We start from the raw sequence: 25049 nt of genomic DNA, 5'->3' as shown, positions 1-25049 counted from the left end.
CACTCCAGGCTTCGCTGTTCTTCACCATCTCCCAGCGTTTGCTAAAACCCATGTTCATTGGATGTGTTAATATATTAGTAAGCTCGGGCTGGAGTAACAAAATATAGAAATAATGCCTTCTGCAGCAATATGGATTGACCTGGAAATTTTCATACTGAGTGAAGTAAGTCAGACAAAGATCAATGTCATGATCTCACATATATGTAGAATTAAAAAATAATGCAAATTAACTAATTTACACAGCAGAAACACACCTACAGTTAGCAAAACCAAACTTTTTGTTACCAAAGAGGAAAAGTCGGGGCGGGGGCGTGTTGCTGGAGGGATAAATTAAGAGTTTGGGATTCATATGTATACACTACTGTATATAAAACAGGTAATTGACAAGGACCTACTGGTAAAACACAGGAAACTCTACTCAATATTCTGTAATGATCTATATAGGAAAAATTTCTGAAAAAGAATGGATATGTGTGTGTGTGTTAGTCGCTTAGTTGTGTCTGAGTCTTTGCGACCCTATGGACAGCAGCTCACCAGGTTCCTCTGTCCTTGGGATTCTCCAGGCAAGAATACTGGAGTGGGTTGCCTTTCCCTTCTCTAGGGGATCTCCCTGACCCAGGGATTGAACCCACATCTTTCACATCTGCCTGTATTGGCAGGCAGGTTCTTTACTCTCTGAGCCACTAGGGAACCCCAGGTACGTGTATCTGTATAGTTAAATCACTTTGTTGTATACCTGAAACTAACATAATATTGTAAATCAACTATGTTTCATTGTTTCAGTCGCTTCAGTTGTGTCCAACTGTTTGTGACCCCACTGACTGTATCCCACCAGGCTCCGCAGTCCATGGGATTTCCAAGGCAATAATACTGTTGTGGATTGCCATTTCCTTCTCCAAAATCAGCTATGCTCCAACATAAAACAAAAATTAAATAAAAAATATCGTAGACTGGGTCAACTAAACAGAAATGTATTTTTCCGTAGTTGTGGAGTTGGGAAGTCAGTGATCAGGATACTGCTGTGGTCAGGTTCTGTGGAGGGCAGGCCGTCTTCCTGGCTTGTAGACAGTTCACTTCTCCGTGCCTCATGTGGCCTTTCCACAGTATGTACAGGTGGAGAGAGATCCTTTCCTTCTCTTCGTATAATCCTGCTGTGCCATCATGGGGCCCCAGTCTAACCCCGATCACCTCCTGAAGGTCCTACCGCCAGGTACCAGCACCTTGTGGGTTAGGACTTGACAGTATGCGTTTGGGGAGACACAGACATTCAGTCAATAACAATTCATTTTCTTCTGCAGAGCAAATGACTGCAAACTTCACAACTTAACATGACACCCATTTATCATCTCACAGATCTCTAGGGTCAGGAGTCTGGACATGGCTTAGTAGGATCACCTAGCCAGGGTCCCACAAGGCTGCAGTCAGGGTGTTACCAGGGCAACATTATGTCAGGATGCTATCCCTGGGGAGGGTCAGGGGATAGCACGCCTTACTTACACTCAAGGGGACGGCATTACACAAAGTCAGCATCCACCTGCCTCACTGTGTGTGGTGGTTTTATTCTTTGCCTCTGTATAGGGGCTTGGATCCATTCCTAATTATAGTTATTAATAACATTCAGAAATGTAAATTATACTCAGTAAGCCAAATTATCCATGTTTGCTGGAAGTAAAATTATTTGAGTATATTTGTGAGAGTGATAACTTCACGACAGGGAATTCTGGTGGTCCAGTGTCCAAGACTCAGTGCTTCAGATGCAGGGGGCCCAAGTTTGATCCCTGATTAGGAAACTAGACCCCACATGCCACAGCTAAGAGTTTGCATGCTGCAACAAAGACCCCGTTTGCTGCAGCCATGACCTGGCGCAGCCAAATAAATGAATAAATGACTTCATGATGAAGATAGGAAAAGCTGAGAATTTTTACTGTGGCCTAAGATAAGTGCTATTAATTTCCTTTGTGTTTAGAAACCCTTGCTCTTTGGAAGGTGGTGACATCCTTGTTGTAAGTGGGCTGGTCACTGTAGAGATTTGATAGTTTTGGCAGCTTCACCTTAGAAGATGAAGGAGTTCTGTCTTCGCATATCAGAGAGGTCTTGAGAGGTCTTGGGTGGTTGGAGAGTTCAGCGGGGACCCTAGGTTCACTTGAATTCCTGGGCCCTTCCTGGGTGAGGAGGTATTGGGCTCTGTCTCAGAGGATGGGTGAGATTTCGTCTATTAGAATGGGAAGGAGAAGGCAGAGCTTAAGTGGACATACTCTGGGAGATGGTCGGAGAATGTTCAGCCTCCCTCCAGGCTCAGTCTGGGCACAGCCAGTGTCGTTGTGAAGGACAGACAGAGGGCACTCTGGAGGTCCCATCCTGGGGGGAATGGTGGGGTCGGAGCCGGGCCCCCAGAGCTTGGACGTTGTCAGAGGGAAGAGAAAGGGGTGGGGCTGAGGCAGAGGGCCAGCAACAGGAGGGGAGTGCTGAGTGTGGAGGGGAGATAGCCCACAGGGTTTCGCTTTGAGAAATGCTGTGACTTTGGTGCCCACAATGGCCAGGACAGGAGAGTCCCTTTGGGCAGTGATTGTGGGGAATCGGGGACTGGACTGTATGGGATTCTCTGGTCTGCCAGGAAGGTGACATGCACCTGGTGGAGACATCCAGCAAGGCTCCAGTGAGTGGGGGGCAGAGGTAGGTAAGTGGTGGGGTGCCCCCATCCAGGTAGGTGAATCCTGAGAGCCAGTGCAGGCAGAGGGGAGAGGTGTTGAGAGGAAGAGCAGACCCAGCCTCTGGACAGCGGGTCCTAAACGCACCATGGCTCAGATGAGGATGGCGGGGTTGGCAGAAACGTGGACCCTCCAGAAGAAGGTTGGAGGTGGAGACAAGAGGTCAGGGTCTGCACTCTCGGGCACAGAGTGACAGTGAGTCTCAGCAGCATGTCCTTAGGAGGAATGCCAGCTTACCATCGGAACATGACCTGGGGGAGTCGTGTGTCCATGGAGGAGGATGCATTGGGCACCAGAGCAGGTTCTGAGAGGTGGAATGTGGGGTGAGAAGGGAAGTGAGTGGCTTCAGATGTGCATGGAGAGGCGTGTTGGAGACCCAGCCTGGGAGAGCCTGGGGAACAGCAACCAGCAGTTCTGTGATGAAGGGGGCTGGGGCATCATGGAGTGAGGAGGTTCAGAGGTGGGAACACAGCTGTCGGTAATGTTTGCAGCATCGGCTGTGTGTGGAAGCGGCGTGTGCACTGCGGAGAGGAGGCAGATATGACAGGCTTGGGAGCAGCGCACGTGAAGCTCTTTAGTTCATCCTTATCTGTGTGTGGTTAAGGTTTAATGTTTTTCATGTGAGACCACTGGTCTGGGTGTTGCTGGACGTCTGAGGCCAGCGTGGCTCATGGTAGATGGCTGGAGGCTACTGGACATGAGACTTGGTTCTGCTCTGTGCCGAGTTGCCAGGGATGAACTGGGCTCTGTCAACAATGGGACCTTGTGGGTCCATTCAGTTGCATGTTCTCCTCCAAGCCTGGGGCTCAGTCCTTTTGGAATTCTAGGGGGCAAGTGCAGCCTGGCCCCTCAAGCCTGGCCCAGGCCCTCCATGGAAAGTCAAGGAGGGACAGCCCATCTGTCCCGTTTGGTGACCTCCCTGAAGGCAGATTGCAGTGGGTGAGAAGAAGCTGTGTCTCCGTGACCTGGTGGCCTTTCCTGAACATAAGGAGACTGGGAATGTGGACAGCAGGGAGCACGGGTCTGATAGGGGCCTGGGGGGGCAGCCCAGGAGAAAGGTGAGCCAGGAGCCGAGGATGGTTCTCCTGAGAGGCAGCAGACATAGGGGAGCCTGGGTGGACAGGGGGCTGCAGGGGATGTGCTGGGGGCACATGCTTGGTGGGTTAGGGGGCCAGAGAATGGGCGGGGCCAGGGGCAGGCAGCTCAGAGCCAGGGGGAGAAGTGTGGGAGTCTCCTTGGTGGGCGGGAGTGAAGAGGAGGCCCCTGCAGGGGCAGGGGCCCAGGTGAGGGAGGGCAGAGTGGGCTTGCGGGCTTCCATGCAGGTGGCAGGTGACCAGAGAGTGGGGACATCACCACCGTCCCCAAAGCAGTGTGTCTGGTGCTCTGTGTAATGCTGAATCACACGGCACGTGTCTCTCAGGACTTGGGGAGAAGGCTGGGGAGGCTCGATCAGAAAGCCTGTCTGCTCTCGACATCCCTGTGAGCCGGTCACCTCAAGCCCTAAGCAGTGGCCTCAGGCGTGACTGTAGGAGGGACAAACCCTCCACCGTGACCGCTCCGCCCGTGCTGTGCTCCAGACAAGTCCTGGCAGCTCCTCATGGCCTGCTCTCTCTTCCAGGTGCTGCTGTCAGGCCTCATCGGTGTCGTCTCCTGGAAGCGGCCCCTGTCCCTCGTGGTAAGTGGAACCTTGTCTCGTGTGGCCCTGGAGCCATGAGTGCTTTCAAGGCATTGGCCTCCCGCCAGCCAGCCTCCCGCCTCTGCAGGTGCTCACTCATGGGCTGTCCTCTTCTTGTTTGTCTGTGTTGTTGTCCCCACTTGGAGGACATGTTACCAACATGGGTATTTTAAAGAGTGTGGACACAGGTGTTGTCTCTAAATGGGTAAACATGCTCACACACATAGGTGTGATCACATGGCCAGATGTAACTCATCCGAGTTCCAGAAATGTTACCTTTCTGCATGTCTTGGTGATTGTGAAACTCTGCATGGTGATATTTATTTGCATTGGTGTTTCTTTGAAAGAAAGAAGGAAGAAAGGTGCCCCTGGAGCCCTGTCTCGAGGGGGCTGGGGCCTTGTGCTTGGGAGGGGACATGCTACACCGGAGGTGGGACAAGGATGATGGTTTTTCCCTCGGAAAAGTACCCAGAGCAAATTTGTGTCTATTGATCTGTGTGTGTGTGCTTCTCAGCATGTGCATTAATGTATTTATGTGTCCACATCAGGACTAAGCGAAGAGGTTTTCCGGCTTTTGATGGATCATGAAAAAGACGTCCTCCTCTTTTGTAGTAATCAATTATTTAAAATCTCTTCTTTAAGTGATTAGACTTGGAGATAATGACATGTACTAAATATTAATGGAAATAGAAAAAAAAGCCCACAAATCTTGTCTTTGTAAACACCTTCTCCTCCTTGAGAGGAACCATTAATCACATCCTGAAAAGGCATTGGGAGGGAGGGGTGCTTTCCTTTTAGGGGCCTCCTCTCCTACAGAATATTGAGAAATTTCCTTCAGATTTTTATTTCGACATTTTCAGATATGTGCCCAAGTAGAGAGACTATATAAGGGACCCTGTGTACCCCAGTCCGTCTCAACAGCATCAACACTGACTGGTCCTGTTTTTTCCAGGCCTGTTGCTGGATTATTTTCAAGTCAGTCTCAGCTTGTATATCGAGATGCTAATGCTTTTGTGCAAAGGGAGGTGGCAGCAGACACTGGGTCAGAGGGCCGTGCTGTGGGTCCCCTTCAGGGACAAAGGGACAGCCTACCCAGCCCTTCTGACCAGTCCCCATTGTATGAAGAGTAAACCCTCCGCCTGGCCTCTGAACAGAGGAAAGCTGACCTCCTTCAGGTGGGCATGGGGGATGGGAGGAAGGCCCATCCCACCCCATCACCACCCTCACGCCCGCCCCAGCCCCGCCTGGGGACAGAGCTTCTCACAGGACTGGGCATCTCACCGTGAAGGATGCATGTGCTAGGGGCTCCTGAGTGGTCAGGACTCCTTGTGCAGATGGCTGGGGTATGTCCTGGGGGCAAGTCAGCAGCAATAGGGTGGGTCTGGGGGCCTCATCCCAGGAGGGCGGCCCTAGTGGGAGCAGCCACAGCTGAACCTTCCAGATGCTGGCTCCGCAGCCTTGTGGGTCTAGCTGCTCTCCAGGTAGCTGAGGAGGAAGGAAGATGCCCCTAGTTTGACTGCTTCACCAACTCAAGGATATAAGGGATTGGATTAGGGTGGTACCAACTGCTGTCACAGACCCCAGACTTTCAGTGTCTTAATGCCATGCACGTCTGCCTCCTGCTCCTGTCCAGAGGGGCCTCCCAAGCAGCAGGTTGTTCCTCCCACACAGTGATTCAGAGACCCTACTTGCTTCTGCCAGGGGCCCTACACTCTCCAGACCTATGGAGTCCCCTGCATTTCAGTAAACAGGAGAGGATGGCGGAAAATCATGTGCTTCTTAACTTCCTTGGCCCAAAAGGGACACTCATGCTTGCATGGCACACCATGGGGGTGTGGCGGGGGAGGGGAGGCTTGTCATAGAGCCCAGGGGGCATCTGGCTGGGGAGGAAGCTGGAAAAGATGGTCCCTCCCTGGACAGGTCCCTCCCAGAGGCACCTGAGTCATGGAGGGAGGGCGGAGTCTTGGTGGAGAGCGTACTGTCTCTGCTATAAGAACACTCATATATCTGTTGACCAGGGCGATGAAATCTCTCAATTTATTAGCAAAAAAACTCACTCTCTGAACCATGAGCACTGACGTGATCTTAACCCTTCCCCCTGCCCAGCCTCACCCCGACACCTGGACCCTCTGGGCTTCCTGTGTGTTGGCCCCCAAATAATACTTCCTCCCAGACCCCTCCGGCCTCTGCCCGGCCACTCACTAGGGCTCACTCGTTGCTGCCCTCTGGAAGCCCTCCTTCCCCCCAGGATGTGGGGGTTCCTCTCCTCCAAGCATCTGAATCCAAGCCCCGCATGGTGCTCCACAACATGTAGGGCCCATCCTTAAAATACTGCTAACAGGGACCACGTACCAGGCATTTCCTACGTGCTAAGCCCTGCATGGGAGGGATACCCGAGCTTGTCCACACAGTGTTCCTGTGAGTACGATACTGATTTTATCCCCATCTTCCAGAAAAAAAGGAAGACTTAGAAAGAGAAGTGCCTTGCCTAGAGTCTCAGCTCAAAAATCCTGACGTCTTGATTTAAATTATTCATTTTTTTAAGATTTACTTTTATCAAGGTGACATTGGTTTATAGCATCATATAAGTTTCATGTGAGCTTTATATTTGTACTTCCATGTACATTGCAGTGTGCCAGTCACCAACAACCTAGTTTCCATCCGTTACCACAAAGGTAATAATCTGCTTACCCTCTCTTCTGCCCTCCAGCCAGCCACTGGAGTAACTGATGTGCTGCGGCGGGTAGGGGGCTTCTGTTGGGGAAAAGGCTGGGCGGGGGCAGCAGGCTGGCTGATGAGGTGGGAAGGAGTCCGCCCTTCCCAGCTGGTGCCTGTTACATGGGGAGAGGAAGATGTTGTGACTTTCTGCCATCATTTCTTCTGTGACTTTCTGCCATTGCATCTTCTAGGAGCCTTTTCCAAATGCTGAAGCCTCACAGGCACTTCACTAGTAGTGTGTGTGTTCACATGGCTTTTTTCCACATTCGTTTTTTTCAATGTGATGAGTGTCTCCTATGATTGGGATAATTGTCTTCCTTACATCAAACCATAAAAGGTTTCTCATTGTGCTAGACGCCAATTACGATTCGGATTATATAGCTCTGATTAGCTCATTTTTTCAGAGATTCAGTGATATGTCTTGTGATTGCTTATATATCAATGCTGAAAACAGTTTCACATATAATCACGGGAATTATAGGAGGCCCCCCCCATCTCACCCCCATCCACTGTCCCACTTTACATGGTTTCAATTACCCATCCTCAACTGCAGTCAAAAATATTAGATTCCAGAAAGAAACAATTCAGAAGTTTCCAATTTCAAGCTGTTCTGACTATAGAGATGAAATCCCCAGCCTTGCCCTTGGGATGCGAATCGTCTGTTTGTCCAGCCAATCTCACCCGTCCATCACTCTGCAGCTGTCTGGGTTATCATGTGGACTGTCATGGTGTATCGGTGCTGTGTTCCAGTGACCCTGGAACGGTGACCATTTTACTTAATGATGGTCCCAAAGCTCAAGAGTAGTGATGCCAACAGTTGGATACTCCAGAGAGAAGCCATAAATCGCTTCTTTTAAGTGAAAAGGTAAAAGTGCTAGACTTCTTAAGGAAAGAAAAAGCATCTGCCAAATTTGCCAAGATCCACAGTAAGAACAGATCATATTCTATCTGTGAAACTATGAAGAAGGAAAGAGAAATTCATGCTACTTTTGCTATCACACCTCAAACTGCAAAAGTTACGGCCACAGTGCATGATGAGTGCTTAGCTAAGAAGGAAAAAGCATTAAATTTGTACAGTAAGGCATTCAAGAGAGACCACATTCACATAAATTTTATTATAGTACATTAATATAATTATTCCATTTTATTATTAGTTATTACTGTTAACCTCTTACCATGCTTGACTTTTAAAGTAAGCTTTATCACAAGTGTATAGTGATATATGGGCTGCCCTGGTGGCTCAGTGGTAAAGAATCCGCCTGCAGTACAGGCAGGTTCGATCCCTAGATCAGGAAGATCCCCTGGAGGAGGGCATGGCAACCCACTCCAGTAGTCTTGCCTGGAGAATCCCGTGGACAGAGGAGCCTGGAGAGCTACAGTCCATGGGGTCGCAAAGAGTTGGACGTGACTGAAGTGAATTAGCACACATGCAGGGATAGTGTTATATATAGGATTTGGTACTGTCTGCCATATTAGGTGTCTACCTGAGGTCTTGAGATGTATTTCTTTCAGATAAGAGGGGAATGCTATATACTTAATAAAAAAAGAGCTTGAGTGGGTAGTATTAACCTGACCACTAGTTCTTGTAATAACTAATGCTATTGAGAAGCTAATAACCACGGGTTAAAAACATTTTTAGAATTTGTTTTTATAAGTAACAAATTACACTTTAGTACAGTTCTTAAAAGTAAATTAGACATATTTTGAAAACTAATCTGTAGGAATATGAGTGCCATATCTAGACTGATGTGTTTAGTACTGTTTATGTTACAGTGGTTGAGGAATCTAGCTTTTTAGTCTACTCCGATAATGATTTAGCTTTATTGCTAAATTGTTTCAGCCCCAGTAGGAATGTGTATTACTAGTTAGTGTTCAGTCCAAGAGGTAGAGCCTCCAGGAGCTCTGTGAGCCTGATTCCTCGGACACTGCTGTGGCCCCACGGCTTGTCTCGAAACATGCAAATACCAAGGAATTGGAAGTGGATGATGAATGAGCTTCAGCCGGCATGAGGGTTTCTCTCTCTCTCTTCATTGCTATGGTGATCATTTCCAGTGAAGGAAAGTTTAAAATATGTAAACTTCTTTTTTAAAGTATCTTTCAATTTTTATACTAGGAACAGTATTTCCTGCTGTGCCCATCAGAAATTCAGTCCTGGGCTCACTGCAGATTTGTATGTTTGGCCATATTTTGTGAGAAAAAAAAATATATGAATCACTTTAACCTTTAATATGAATTTATAGGAAGCCTGTAGGGCTTTCTTTCAAGCCCACTGAATTGAGCACAAATATAACTTTAATATGCTATTTAAAAATGTAGATGAGTTAAAGGTTAACATGTTTAATATAAATGTGTTTGGAGTCATCATTTATTCAGAAAATTCGCTATAAATCCACTTTGGGGCTTTCTCACAGTCAAGATCATGACCTTTTGAATACAGTCAGGAGAATGTATTTTGCTCAGTCACATTAAAGATGAAGCCTTCATTCGTTGGTGCTGAGGACAAGAGGAAGTAGGGTATACCTATATTTATGAGGCAATATCTTACTCTGCTAATAAAGCAGCTGAAGAATCTAAAGCCCCCATCTTGTTTATGAAAATAGACTAGCACACTTGCCTTTAAATTTATTGATGGTATTAAATTTAATCAGGGGAAGATAAGTCTAACTGGAAAGCTGAGACTGAAATGAACTAATTAAATTATAGCATAATGAAACCACTCAAGGCCAAGTGAAATTAGAAATGGTCATTGCAAAAAATCATTTTTATTAAAGCATGACATTTGTTTAAATCACTTCTTCAGTTCAGTTCACTCAGTTGTGTCCAACTTTTTGCAACTCCATGAACTACAGCACACCAGGCTTCCTTGTCCATCACCAACTCCCAGAGCTTGCTCAGACTCATGTCCATCAAGTCAGTGAGGCCATCCAACCATCTCACCCACTGTTGTAGCCTTCTCCTCCTGCCTTCAGTCTTTCCCAGCATCAGGGTCTTTTCCAATGAGTCAGTTCTTTGCATCAGGTGGCCAAAGTGTTGGAGTTTCAGCTTTAGCATCAGTTCTTCCAGTGAATATTCAGGACTGATTTCCTTTAGGATGACTGGTTTGATTTCCTTAGAGTCCAAGGAACTCTCAAGTTGAGATCATGAGACCAAGAGTCTTCTCCAACACCATAGTTCAAAAGCATTAATTCTTCAGTGGTCAGCTTTCTTATGGTCTAACTCTCCATTCCATACATGACTACTGGAATAACCATATAGCTTTGACTAGATGGACCTTTGTCAGCAAAGTAATGTCTCTGCTTTTTAATATTCCAAGCCTAAGAAAGTAAAGTCTCTCACTGTTTTCATGGTTTCCCCATTTATTTGACATTAAGTGATGGGTCTGTGATGTTGGAGAAGACTCTTGAGAGTCCCTTGGACTGCAAGGAGGTCCAACCAGTCAATCCTAAAGGAAATCAGTCCTGAATACTCAATACTTTGGCCCCCTGATGTGAAGAACTGATTCATTGGAAAAGACCCTGATGCTGGGAAAGATTGAAGGCAGGAGGAGAAGGGTACGACAGAGGAGGAGATGGTTGGATGGCATCACCAACTCAGTGGACATGAGTTTGAGCAAGCTCCAGGAGTTGGTGATAGAAGGGAAGCCTGGTGTGCTGCAGTCCATGGGGTCACAAAGAGTCAGACACGACTGAGCTACTGAACTGAACTGAACAGATGGGACTGGATGCCATGATCTTCATTTTTTGAATGTTGAGTTTTAAGCCAGCCTTTTCACTCTCTTCTTTCACTTTCATCACAAGGCTCTTTAGTTCCTCTTTGCTTTCTGCCATTAAGGATGGTATCATCTGCATATCTGAGGTAATTGATATTTCTCCTGGCAATCTTAATTCCAGCTTGTGATTCATCCAGCCTGGCATTTTGCATGATGTACTCTGCAAATATAAGTTAAGCAGGGTGACAATATACAGTCATTTTTTCTTTCTTTCTTTTTCAATATACAGTACTTTCCCAGTTTTGAACCAGTCCTTTGTTCCATGTCCGGTTCTAACTGTTGCTTCTCGGCCTGCATACAGATTTTTCAGGAGGCAGTTAAGGTGGTCTGGTATTCCCATCTCTTGAAGAATTTTCCACAGTCTGTTGTGATCCACACAGTCAAAGGCTTTAGCGTAGTCAATGAAGCAGAAGTAGATGTTTTTCTGGAATTTTCTTACTTTTTCTCTGATCCAGTGGGTGTTGGCAATTTGATCTCTGGTTCCTCTGCCTTTTCTAAATCCATCTTGAACATCAGGAAGTTCTTGGTTCACGTACTGTTGAAGCCTGGCTTGGAGAATTTTGAGCATTACTTTGCTAGCATGTGAGATGAGTGCAATTGTGTGGTAGTTTGAAAATTCTTGGGTGTTGCCTTTCTTTGGGATTGGAATGAAAACTGACCTTTTCCAGTTCTGTGGCCACTTCTAAGTTTTCCAAATAAGCTGGCATATTGAATGTGGCACTTAAACAGCATCATCTTCTAGGATTCGAAATAACTCAACTGGAATTTCATCACCTCCACTAGCTTTGTTTGTAGTGATGCTTCCTAAGTCCCACTTGACTTCGCACTCCAGGATGTCTGGCTCTAGGTGAGTGATCATACCATCATGGTTATCTGGGTCATTAAGATCTTTTTTTGTATACATCTCATGTATTTTTGCCATCTCTTCTTAATATCTTCTGCTTCTGTTAGGTCCATACCATTTCTGTCCTTTATTGTGCCCATATTTGCCTGAAATCACTTTCTAGTGTAAATTATTTTGATCCATCAGACACATTCTTTTTTTTCATTATGGTTTATTGCAGGATATATAATAGACTAGTTCCCTGTACTATACAGTAGGACCTTGTTGTTATCCATTCTAGATACAATAGTTTGCATCTGCTAATTCCAAACTCGCAATCCTTCTCTCCGCCATGGGCCTCCCCGTTAGCAACCACAAGTCTGCTCTTTATGTCGGAGAGTCTCTGTTTATTTTGTAGAAAGTTTCATTTGTGTCCTGTTTTAGATTCCAGATATAGGTGATACCATGTGGTGACACCATCTTTCTCAGTCTGACTTACTTCATTTAGTATGATAATCTAGTTGTATCCATGTTGCTGCAAATGGCATTATTTCATTCTTTTTAATGGCCGAGTAATATTCCATTGTGTATATATACCACATCTTCTTTATCAATTCATCTGTTAATGGGCACTTAGATTGCTTCCATGTGCTGACTATTGTAAATAGTGCTGCTGTGAACATTAGGGTGCATGTATTTTTTGAATTATAGTTTGTCTAGATATTTGCCCAGGAATGGGATTGCTGGATCATATGGTAGTTCTATTTTTAGCTTTTTAAAGAATCTCCATACTGTTCTCCATAGTGGCTGCAGCAATTTGCATTCCCACCAACAGTGTAGGAAGGTTCCCTTTTCTCCACACCCTCTCCAGCATTTGTTATTTATAGACTTTTTAGTGATGACCATTCTGACTGATTATACCTCATTGCAGTTTTGATTTGCATTTCTCTAATAGTTAGCAATGTTAACCATCTTTTTATGCACCTATTGGCCATCTGTACATCTTCCTTGGAGAAATCCATCAGACACATTCTTAATTAAAAATGTAATAAAGCTTTGCCACCCCAATGCCAAAGAGTGCTCAAACTACTGCACAATTGCACTCATCTCACATGCTAGTAAAGTAATGCTGAAAATTCTCCAAGCCAGGCTTCAGCGATACATGAACTGTGAACTTCCAGATGTTCAAGCTGGATTTAGAAAAGGCAGAGGAACCAGAGATCAAATTGCCAACATCTGCTGGATCATGGAAAAAGGAAGAGAGTTCCAGAAAAACATCTATTTTTGCTTTGTTGACTATGCCAAAGCCTTTGACTGTGTGGATCACAATGAACTGTGGAAAATTCTGAAAGAGATGGGAATACCAGACCACCTAACCTGCCTCTTGAGAAACCTATATGCAGGTCAGGAAGCAACAGTTAGAACTGGACATGGAACAACAGACTGGTTCCAAATAGGAAAAGGAATGCATCAAGGCTGTATATTGTCACCCTGCTTATTTAACTTCTATGCAGAGTACATCATGAGAAATGCTGGACTGGAAGAAACACAAGCTGGAATCAAGATTGCTGGGAGAAATATCAATAACCTCAGATATGCAGATGACACCACCCTTATGGCAGAAAGTGAAGAGGAACTAAAAAGACTCTTGATGAAAGTGAAAGAGGAGAGTGAAAAAGTTGGCTTAAAGCTCAACATTCAGAAAACAAAGATCATGGCATCTGGTCCCATCATCACTTCATGGGAAATAGATGGGGAAACAGTGGAAACAGTGTCAGACTTTATTTTGGGGGGGCTCCAAAATCACTGCAGATGGTGACAGCAGCCATAAAATTAAAAGACACTTACTCCTTGGAAGGAAAGTTATGACCAACCTAGATAGCATATTCAAAAGCAGAGACATTACTTTGCCAACAAAGGTCCGTCTAGTCAAGGCTATGGTTTTTCCAGTGGTCATGTATGGATGTGAGAGTTGGACTGTGAAGAAAGCTGAGCGCCAAAGAATTGATGCGTTTGAATTGTGGTATTGGAGAAGACTCTTGAGAGTCCCTTGGACTGTAAGGAGATCCAACCAGTCCATCCTAAAGGAGATCAGTCCTGGGTGTTCATTGGAAGGACTGATGCTGAGGTTGAAACTCCAATGCTTTGGCCACCTCATGTGAAGAGTTGACTCATTGGAAAAGACCCTGATCCTAGGAGGGATTGAGGGCAGGAGGAGAAGGGGACGACAGAGGATGAGATGGCTGGATGGCATCACCGACTCGATGGACATGAGTTTGCCTGAACTCTGGGAGTTGGTGATGGACAGGGAGGCCTGGCGTGCTGCGATTCATGGGGTCACAAAGAGTCGGACACGACCAAGCCACTGAACTGAACTGAACTGAATAAAGCTTACTTTTTGAAAGAGACAGTCAGCTTGGATAGGAAGATTAGAAACAAGGTAGACAGAGATACCTAATAAGGTACTTGAATGCTTGACCGCATAATGAATTAAATGCATCATTTCAGACTGCACCTGGAAACAACTATAATAGACTTTTCCCTGTCTGTTACCTCCAAATCACTGTTGAGAATCTTCTCAGAAGGAGTGAACTCTTACTAATCTTGGGAATGTTACTTTCTCCCAATAGGACAGAGATCAGATAGCAGCAGGTTTGGTGGAAGGGCTCTTGGGACATGGGCCATTTGGGGGAGCTCAGGACGTTGTGCGGGGTAGGTTCCATCTTCAGGGGTTCCCATGCCTGCCTTGGGGGAAGTCCTAGACCCTTTCTGTGTATCTCTATATGTGGCTGGGGGCTTCCACAATGGCTCAGCAGATAAAGAATCTGCCTGCAATGCAGGAGATGCAGGTTTGATCCCTGGGTTGGGAAGATCCCCTGGAGGAGGAAATGGCAAACCACTCCAATATTCTTGCCTGGGAAATCCCTTGGACAGAAGAGCCTGGCGCACGAAGTCGCAAAGAGTCAGACAGGACCTAGCAACTAAGAACACACACACACATACACACACACGCACACACAAAACATATGGCTTGGGTGGTTTCCTTGTAAGCTACATGCAGTTTCAGTCACTTCAGATGTGTTCAACTCTTTGTGATCCCATGGACTGTAGCCCGCCAGGCTCCTCTGTCCATGGGATTCTCCAGGCAAGAATACTGTAATAGGTTGTCATTTCCTTCTCCATTGTAACCCATCTTCACGTGTAACTGGATCTTCATGTCCCGGATAATCACGATGGTGTGATCACTCACCTAGAGCCAGCATCCTGGAATGTGAAGTCAAGTGGGCCTTAGGAAGCATCACTACAAGCAAAGCTAGTGGAGATGATGGAATATCGGTTGGGCTATTTCAAATCCTGAAAGATGATGCTGTGAAAGTGCTGCACTCAATATGCCAGCAAATTTGGAAAACTCAGCAGTGGCCAGAGGACTGGAAAAGGTCAGTTTTCATTCCAATCCCAAAGAAAGGCAATGCCAAAGAATGCTCAAACTACTGCACAATTGCACTCATCTCACATGCTAGTAAAGTGATGCTTAAAATTCTCCAAGCCAGGCTTCAGCAATACGTGAACTGTGAACTTCCAGATGTTCAAGCTGGTTTTAGGCAAGGCAGAGGAACCAGAGATCAAATTGCCAACATCCGCTGGATCATGGAAAAAGCAAGAGAGTTCCAGAAAAACATCTATTTCTGCCTTATTGACTATGCCAAAGCCTTTGACTGTGTGGATCACAATAAACTGTGGAAAATTCTGAAAGAGATGGGAACACCAGACCACGTGACCTGCCTCTTGAGAAACCTATATGCAGGTCAGGAAGCAACAGTTAGAACTGGACATGGAACAACAGGCTGGTTCCAAATAGGAAAAGGAGCACGTCAAGGCTGTATATTGTCACCCTGCTTATTTAACTTAAATACAGAGTACATCAAGAGAAACGCTGGGCTGGAGGAAGCACAAGCTGGAATCAAGATTGTCGGGAGAAGTATCAATAACCTCAGATATGCAGATGACACCACCCTTATGGCAGAAAATGAACTAAAGAGCTTCTTGATGAAAGTGAAAGAGGAGAGTGAAAAAGTTGACTTAAAGCTCAACATTCAGAAAACGAAGATCATGGCATCTGGTCCCATCACTTCATGGCAAATAGATGGGGAAACAGTGTCAAACTTTATTTTTCTGGGCTCCAAAATCACTGCAGATGGTGATTGCAGCCATGAAATTAAAAGGCACTTACTCCTTGGAAGGAAAGTTATGACCAACCTAGACAGCATATTAAAAAGCAGTGACATTACTTTGTCAACAAAGGTCCATCTAATCAAGGCTATGGTTTTTCCAGTGGTCATGTATGGATATGAGAGTTAGACTTTATAAAGAAAGCTGAGTGCCGAAGAATTGATGCTTTTGAAGTGTTGTGTTGGAGAAGACCCTTGAGAGTCCCTTGGACTGCAAGGAGATCCAACCAGTCCATCCTAAAGAAGATCAGTCCTGGGTGTTCATTGGAAAGACTGATGTTGAAGCTGAAACTCCAATGCTTTGGCCACCTGATGTGAAGAGCTGAGTCATTTTAAAAGACCCTGATGCTGGGAAAGATTGAGGGCAGGAGGAGAAGGGGATGACAGAGAATGAGATGGTTGGATGGCATCATCGACTTGGTGGACATGGGTTTGAGTGAATTCCAGGAGTTGGTGATGGACATGGAGGTCTGGTGTGCTGCGATTCGTGGGGTCGCAAAGAGTCAGACAGGATTGAGCGACTGAAGTGAAGTGAAGTGAAGTGTAACCCACATCCAGTGGTTAATATGTCTTGAGGGGAGTTGTAGGTAGCTGGAGCCTCAGACCACAGTCAATGTCCTGATTATGGTAAGACACTTAGTAGGCCAGCTTTTGGACCAGCACAGTTTGAAGATGTTTCCAGAAGAGTTTGTCCCACTGTGGAGTCTTGGTCATGTCTTTTATGGTGACCTTCAGGAGATGACCTTTATATGTGTCACCTTGGGCTGATTCTGACTTGTAGCTGGTTCTTTATAGTGTCTGTCTGGGACACACAAGAAATGTGATCAGCCCATAGGAGGTCACAGAAACATCCAGTGATGAGGCTCAGAGCCTGTGGTTGCAGTAAAATTCCTCATGCAAGCCATGGGGAGTGTGCAAGTAGTCAGACACAAAGAAGCACAAGGTGATGGTCTTGCCTTCAAAGAGTTTAGATTCTAGGACCTTCCCTTGTGGTCCAGTGGTTAAGAATCCACCTTGCAGTACAGGGGACATGGGTTCGATCCCTGCTCTAGGAAGATCCCACATGCCACGAGGCACCTAAGCCCCACAACTGCTGAAGCCTGCTTACCTAGAGCGTATACTCTGCAACAAGAGAAGCCACCGCAATGAGAAGCCCGGGCACTGCAGCTAGAGAAAAGCCGTGCACAGCAGTGAAGAGCCAGCACAGCCACAAACAACTAAATAAGTAAATTTTAAAAAGTATTTTTAAAAAAGCATCTGTAGTTCACAGGAAATGGAAGATATCCTGTGATATCTTGATAAGATGTCTTCTTGACAAGAACTGTCTGATGTCCATGTTAGAAATTCCTGCCGCCTCTCAAGTGCCTCCTCCCTAATGGACTTATTCTGCCCCGGGGGTCTTCATGGTCTCCTAATAGAAAAAAATCATTAAGGGGGAAAAAAAAATCTAATATGCTGAGGTAGCTGTAATATAAGAAAAGTAATAAATGAAGTGTCACTACATTCCAAACGCATATTCTTTCAGAAAGAAGGCAATTACTGTTATAAAGATACAGTGTTAGAAAAATTACGGTGGCTGAGAAGTATGTGGTATGTCTGTTGGAGGCACAGTTAATTTTAAAAGTATTACCAAGCATACAAATCATAAGAAGAAAATGCTGAACCACGTTAATTGAAAGTGAATTTAATATGCAATTCTGAGGAAATATCTCCACTTACCCAGCTTTAAAAAATTGTTATGCATAGGCTATTAGTTATCAGATTTTCTTTCAAATGTCCAGCCTCTTTTAATGAGGAATATTACTCATGGACTTTATCTCTGATACCTGAATAATTTTATGTGGTTACAGTAAGTGATGGTAATATTAGAACACCTATATTTTACCCTGATTTTTATGTGTGTTGAATCAAATTGCTGTAGGTTCCAATTTGTATTAAGATATAGAGATTCTGACTGGGAATGAGAAGAAGACTTAGAGGTTTCAAATTTAATTGTTTTGCTCTTCACTTTATGTGGTTCAACAATTGGTTAGAAAAATGGATTTCTATTGATTTCAAATAGCACTGTATAGGCAGTATTATCTAATGACTAACAGAAGTTTTAAAAAATCAGTTGCATTGATTACTTGGAGATTGACTTTAGGAAGAAATTGTCTACATGTCTTATATGTGTGGCATCATCACCAAACACAGGTCTCAGTGGTGCCTTTTGTCCCCTGCTGTGCCGTAGCAAACTGAAAAATGCAGGGACACGACTGAAAAACACCCCGAGCTCTGCCTCCCCACACCCCTCACCCAGCCACTGTCAGGCTCACCTCGTCTTTGTGTACAAACAGCCTTTTGCTTCATGATCTGCATGAATACCCTCCACTACGGCTCTGTCTTGTCAGCTTCTTATTTCCATCACTTCTAACTCTATTTGGATTTTATACCCTTAAATGTACTAGTATTCGGTATTTGTGGATCACAGCATCTGCTAATATAAACTGGTCTTGTCCCAGTTTAATGTTTTATTTTCTTGAATTCTGCTTCATCTAAAATTGAAGCACCAAAGTTATTTTCCTTTTGATCAAATTTACCTGATATCTTTCCCTTCATTTTTACTTTAATTTCTCTGTGACATTTTTTTTTAGGTATGACTCTTACAAATCAGTCTGCCTAAATGAGGGTAACTATTTATTGTGAAATCTCTTATTTATTTGTGAATTATTTGTTATTCTTTTGATCTTTCTGTTTTTAAATGTTTGCTGGTACTCCTGACTTTTATGTTGTGTTTTTTCTAAAAATACTGCTTTCAGTGTGGTTTACTTTATGCAAATATTTAAAAGGTAGACACCCTTTTTTTTTTATTCTACTGGCAGTTGCATTTAAAATATTTTTCCATTTAAATGGTGAGATATTTATTAAGTATTAACATTGATTTATTAATAAATAAAACGTATTAAATGTAATTAACATGAAGTTACGACACATGCAATAGAATGTGAGGGAAGCTGTGAAACGTAACTGTAGTGAACATAAAACAGCTGAGTTGCCCGGGCTGGGGCCTCCTGCATTTCATCTCCTGCTTCTCTTCAGAGTAGGGCTCCCCACATTCATCATTCTTCTGCCCTATATGTGCATATTCCTAAATAGTATATTATTGCTATTTGGTTTTGAACTTTGCATGTGCACTGAGTCACTTTCAGTTCAGTTCAGTTCAGTCACTCAGTCGTGTCCGACTCTTTGCGACCCCATGAATCGCAGCACGCCAGGCCTCCCTGTCCATCACCATCTCCCGGAGTTCACTCAAACTCATGTCCTTCGAGTCAGCGATGCCATCCAGCCATCTCATCCTCTGTCGTCCCCTTCTCCTCCTGCCCCCAATCCCTCCCAGCATCAGAGTCTTTTCCAGTGAGTTAACTCTTCACATGAGGTGGCCAAAGGACTGGAGTTTCAGCTTTAGCATCATTCCTTCCATTTAGTCGTGTCCAACTCTGTGATGTTATGGACTGCAGCCTGCCAGGCAGGCTCCTCTGTCCATGGGATTCCCAGGCAAAAATACTGGAATGGTTACTATTTCCTCCTCCAGGGGATCTTTCCGACCCAGGGATCAAATGCAAATCTCTTACGTCTAACCTGCATTGGCAGTCAGGTTCTTTACCACTAACACCACCTGGGAACTTTACATAGGTGGAATCACAATCTGTATTCATCTATGACTTGCTTTGTTTCAGTCATGCGGTTATAAGGTCATCTATGTTTGCATGTACAGCTCTAGATGAATTATTTTGATAATTAATGATACAGTATTCTATCGTGTTAATATATAACATGTCACAGTGTATTTGCCTGTTCTCCTTTAGTGGACAAGTGGGCATTGACGTAATTGTTTGCTATTATGACTGGAGCTGCTGTGAATGTTTTAATACCAATCTCTTCATATATGTGGGCAAGGGTTCTGCTGGTGTACGGGCCTGGACATGGAAGCACTGGTCAGGGGATGTATTTTCATTTTCATGGAATAACATCAAATGGTTTTACCAAAGTATTTGTACTATTATTGATGTCCAGCAGTGTTTCCCATTTGTTCTAGAACTTCCTAGGCCTGATTTTCTAAACAGTTTTGTTTATTTATTCATTTTCGGCTGTACTGGGCCTATGTTGCTAGGCAGGCTTTTTTCTAGTTGCACAGAGTGGGGGTTACTCTCTAGTGGTGGTGTGTAGGCTTCTCATTGTAGTGGCTTCTCTTGTTTCAGAGCACAGTCTCTAGGGTGCACAGGTTTCAGTAGTTGTGGTTAGCAGGCTCTGAGCACAGGCTCAGTAGTTCCTCTGGGCCATGTGGGATCTTCCCAGAGCAGGGATCAGACCTGAATCTCCTGCAGTGGCAGGCCGGTTCTTTACCACTGAGCCACCTGGGGAGCCTGTATTGAGTATGTGCTAAATTAAGTGTCATCTTCGTGCACATCCTGAGTCACTCTGCATGGGGCAAAACCTGCCTGGGTTTAGTCTCATAGAATCAAAAGATAGAATTCCAGTGCTTATGTATTTTTAGTAATAAAATCCAGAAAGCTTCCAAATGACAAGGGCTGGATTGTATCATGTGATAAGAAACAAGTGAATAAAATGGTTGTCCCAGGGGAACAAGAAGAAGAAAATCTCAGAAATAATCAAAGGCAAATTAACAAGGAAAAAAGAAGAAAATTATCTGACAAATGAGATCCTCGCAGCTCTCAGGAACAGTCCCGGTTTGGCTGGCAGACAGAGACAGGCGGCAGGCACATCAGGGTGAGTGGCAGCCGGGATGTGGAGGAAGAGCGCCTGAGGACAGGCTTGTAAATGGTGAGCTGATGGGTGACTTAGTAAATCTGTCAGATGATGAATGAGCTGACAATACACATCGGACGGGTGACAGAGGACAGACCACAAGAAAAAGGCAGCCAGCAAAGACCACAAGGAAGGAGGAAGTCGGCATTCTGCAAGCCAGAGGACGTTTAAAGTGTGATATCGTAAAGCAGGGGAAAAAGCCATGTAAGTAATCACAGTAGCTGATCTGCTTTGGCAACTGTTAGAAACACAATACGGCTCCTGTGAAAGATACTAGAACTCTCTACTTGATTTGCTCATGGCTGTTAATACGTGTGTGCATTATACACCTGCCACGTGCTAGCTGTTACCATCTCCATTCGCAGGGATTCCAGCTGTAAAATGGGGATTATGATAGTAATACCTTCCTTTCTTCCTTGTGGGACCATTTGAAGAATAAATTTCATCTGAAATACTTAGAACAGTACCTGGAACATAATAAGTAATGAAGAAACTACAGTTTATTGCTGTTGTTCATGTTGTTGGTCATGTAACTGTCACTTTAAACTTTTACCTGACACATCCTCCGTGCCCAGGTCAGCATGTGGGTCACAGTAAAGATTCCCATGTTGGTTAAATAAATTAAATTCGGATGAATTCCTTTATCTCTTACTGAATGTCACTAAGTATTGCAAACTTTTTGGAGGGTGGGGAAATTCTAGGTTTGTTTTTTCTTTTCATAGTTCGGTTTTCAAACTGTACAAACACCAGAAACAGATTTAAATTCCTGTCTTTTGTCTTGGTGAGTCAGCTAAAGGTTTATTAATTTTGTTGATCTCTTCAAAGAACCAGCTCTTGGTTCCATCGATCTTCTCTGTAGTCTTTTTAGTCTCAATTTCATTTGTTTCTACTCAGTTCAGTCGCTCAGTCTTGTCCAGCTCTTTGCAGCCCCATGAATCACAGCACACCAGGCCTCCCTGTCCATCACCAACTCCCGGAGTTCACTCAAACTCATATCCATCGAGTCGGTGATGCCATCCAGCCATCTCATCCTCTGTTGTCCCCTTGTCCTCCTGCCCCCAATCCCTCCCAGCATCAGGGTCTTTTCCAATGAGTCAACTCTTCACATGAGGTGGCCAAAGTACTGGAGTTTCAGCCTCACCATCAGTCCTTCCAGTGAACACCCAGGACTGGTCTCCTTTAGGATGGACTGGTTGGATCTCTGTGCAGTCCAAGGGACTCTCAAGAGTCTTCTCCAGTACCACAGTTCAACAGTATCAATTCTTCAGCACTCAGCTTTCTTCACAGTCCAAATCTCACGTCCATACATGACCACAGGAAAAACCATAGACTGATGCTAAAGCTGAGACTCCAGTACTTTGGCCACTTCATGCAAAGAGCTGACTCATTGGAAAGGACTCTGATGCTGGGAGGGATTGGGGGCAGGAGGAGAAGGGGACGACAGAGGATGAGATGGCTGGATGGCATCCCGACTAAAGGGATATGAGTTTGAGTGAACTCCGGGAGTTGGTGATTGACAAGGAAGCCTGGAGTGCTGCAATTCACCTTTGTTGGCAAAGTAATATCTCTGCTTTTTAATATGCTATCTAGGTTGGTCATAACTTTCCTTCCACAGAGTAAGTGTCTTTTAATTTCATGGCTGCAATCACCATCTGCAGTGATTTTGGAGCCCAAAAAAGTAAAGTTTGACGCTGTTTCCCCATCTATTTGCCATGAAGTGATGGGAACAGATGCCATGATCTTCGTGTTCTGAATGATGAGCTTTAAGCCAACTTTTTCACTCTCCTTTCACTTTCATCATGAGACTCTTTAGTTCCTCTTCACTTTCTGCCATAAGGGTGGTGTCATCTGCATATCTGAAGTTACTGATATTTCTCCCAGCAATCTTGATTCCAGCTTGTGCTTCTTCCAGCCCAGCATTTCTCAAGATGTACTCTGCATGTAAGTTAAATAAGCAGGGTGACAATATACAGCCTTGACGTACTCCTTTCCCTATTTGGAACCAGTCTGTTGTTCCATGTCCAGTTCTAACTGTTGCTTCTCAGATCTGTATAATTTCTTCCTTCTACTAAATTTGGGCTTTGTTTTAAATTTTCTGTTTGTATTTGTTCATTAACATATAATGCATAGGGTCACAAAAAGAATAATTTAAGATTAAAAGAAAAGTATTGATATTGATATTGAAGAAATACTAGAGTCAGCTGAAAACCCAAAAAATTCTTTGAAAAGGGTTGTAAGTACACAAATCTATGTTATTTTATAAAAGAGATAAAAAGAGAAGAAACATGAGCATCAAAGGGGAAAAAATGTAACAGTAACATAGACATTATATGATTATTAGTGACCTTTTGCCAGTATATTTGAGAACTTAGATGAAATGGCTAATTTTCATAAAAGAGAGTCAAAAACAATGTAAGTTGAAATAGAATAGAAATATAAAACCCAAATGAAGTAATAGCCATTAAAGACTTAAATTGAGATTCAGTACCTCCCTGTTCCCTGACAGATGCCAGGGTTAGATACAGGTGATTGTTAGCAAACCTTTAAGAAACAGTAATAGAAGAAGAGGGGGAAACTAGTCAAGTGATTTTGTTAATCTGGTGTAGTGTAATAGCTAAACTAGACAAGGAATGTATAGAAAAAAATTATAAACCGGTTTCACTAATAAGCATAGATGGCAAAAAAATACTATAGCAAATTGTAGGAATTTATGTTAAAATGCATCATAACTGAAGTATAGTTGGTTTCTTCTGCCTTGCACAAGACATGAAATTAAATTCCATGTGAGTAAAAGACCAATTTACACAGTAAACCAAGATAAAAAGCATAAGGAAAAGATACACCATGAAGGAAACTGTTAAAGCCGGAAGAGTTCTGTGCTTCAGGAAAATACCATAAAGGTAGAAGGTGAGTCACTAATGGGGTGAAGATGGATGTCAGGAAAAAGTGAGTGGGCAGAATTTTCCAAATAGGACAGGTTAATAGAGAAGAGGCAAACAATGCAGTAGGAAGAGTGAAAAAAGTGAAAGTGAAGTCACTCAGTCGTGTCCAACTCTTTATGACCCCATGGACTGTAGCCTGCTAGGCTCCTCCAACCATGGGATTTCCCAGGCAAGAATACTGGAGTGGGTTGCCATTTCCTTCTCCAGGGGATCTTCCTGACCCAGGGATCAAACCCTGGTCCCCTGCACCACAGGCAGACTCTTTACTGTCTGAGCCACCAGGGAAGCCCGCGTTCCAGACGGATTCTTTGCCAGCAGAGCCACAAGGGAATCCCCAGTAGGAAAAAGGCTGGAGCATCTGGTCCCGAAGAGCTAGCAGGGAGGTCACATTTCTTGCTCCTTCTCTGCCTCAACTGCCACTGCCCTTTGAAATGTTGATAATTTGATTTTAATTTTTCTAGTGAGTGTGTCCATGTCACCTTATATATGTCTATATTATCACTTCTTGATTTACCCTTTTTGTTCATTAATATTTGACTTTCTCTCTGATAGATGCTATCTTTTCTTTCTGCTGGTTGGTTACATAATATAAAATACTATACTCTAGTCTCAATTTCTTAATCCCTCAACTATAGACAATATATCTTTACACTTGATTTTGTAAAATGAGTATGTTAACTTGGTCTCTTAATTTGAAGAGTTGTATGAAATAATAAATAATCTACAACTTGGTTGGTAGTGTTTGTATTTCCACTTGTGGGGAAACTTTAAACAGAAATGTCTCTGGTCAGAGATAAGATGGTCTTCAGTGTCTGCAGACAAGAGAAAACAGTTGATATTAATTTATTCTGCATTGGTGTGCCATTTCCTCCCCTCTTGCCTTGCTGTGAGTTAATTGTTATCACTGTAAGTTTTTCATACTCAGGGAAGTTAAAACACTGCCTTCTTCCTGTATATGGCAGCTTGGGATGTTTCCAAGTTGTGTTATCGTTTGTATTGTTAGTTTACGTTCCTTTTGCCAGAGTGCTGTGTAAATAAGTCCCGTGCATGAAATATAAAATGCCAGTATTCATGTATTCATGATGGGTGCCAATTTGCATGCCATAGAGTGTGTAACTTTCCCGATTAAACTGCTCTGTGTATTTCAATAGGTATGTTAATCTGGATTTCACAGGCTGATTCATGTTTTGTCTTTGCAGTCGCCTGGGTATAAAACCGAATCTTCCTATTTTACTTTAATACAGGGGTATGATAAGATTTTGTTTTTATGTGTGCCATGTGAGAAGAATGCCACTCTTCTGGCATTTCCTGGTAGGGGCAGGTTTTGCAGGGCAGAGGGAGTTGTACTGACCAGGGTGAGCCCTGGGGAAGCAGACCCT

General features: G+C 44.1%; 1 protein-coding gene across 1 annotated transcript in view; it reads left to right on the top strand.

The window, feature by feature from the left end:
• Window positions 1–25049, top strand: part of ENTREP2 (endosomal transmembrane epsin interactor 2) — a 244939-nt gene that overhangs the window by 121516 nt on the left and 98374 nt on the right. The window contains exon 2 of the mRNA XM_052659729.1: window positions 4327–4383. Within this exon, the coding sequence (XP_052515689.1) occupies window positions 4327–4383 (57 nt within the window). The remainder of the gene's footprint in view (window positions 1–4326; window positions 4384–25049) is intronic.

The sequence above is a fragment of the Budorcas taxicolor genome, chromosome 21, assembly GCF_023091745.1.
Source record: "Budorcas taxicolor isolate Tak-1 chromosome 21, Takin1.1, whole genome shotgun sequence".
NCBI lineage: Eukaryota > Metazoa > Chordata > Mammalia > Artiodactyla > Bovidae > Budorcas > Budorcas taxicolor.
This window is presented reverse-complemented; position numbering and strand designations above follow the sequence as displayed.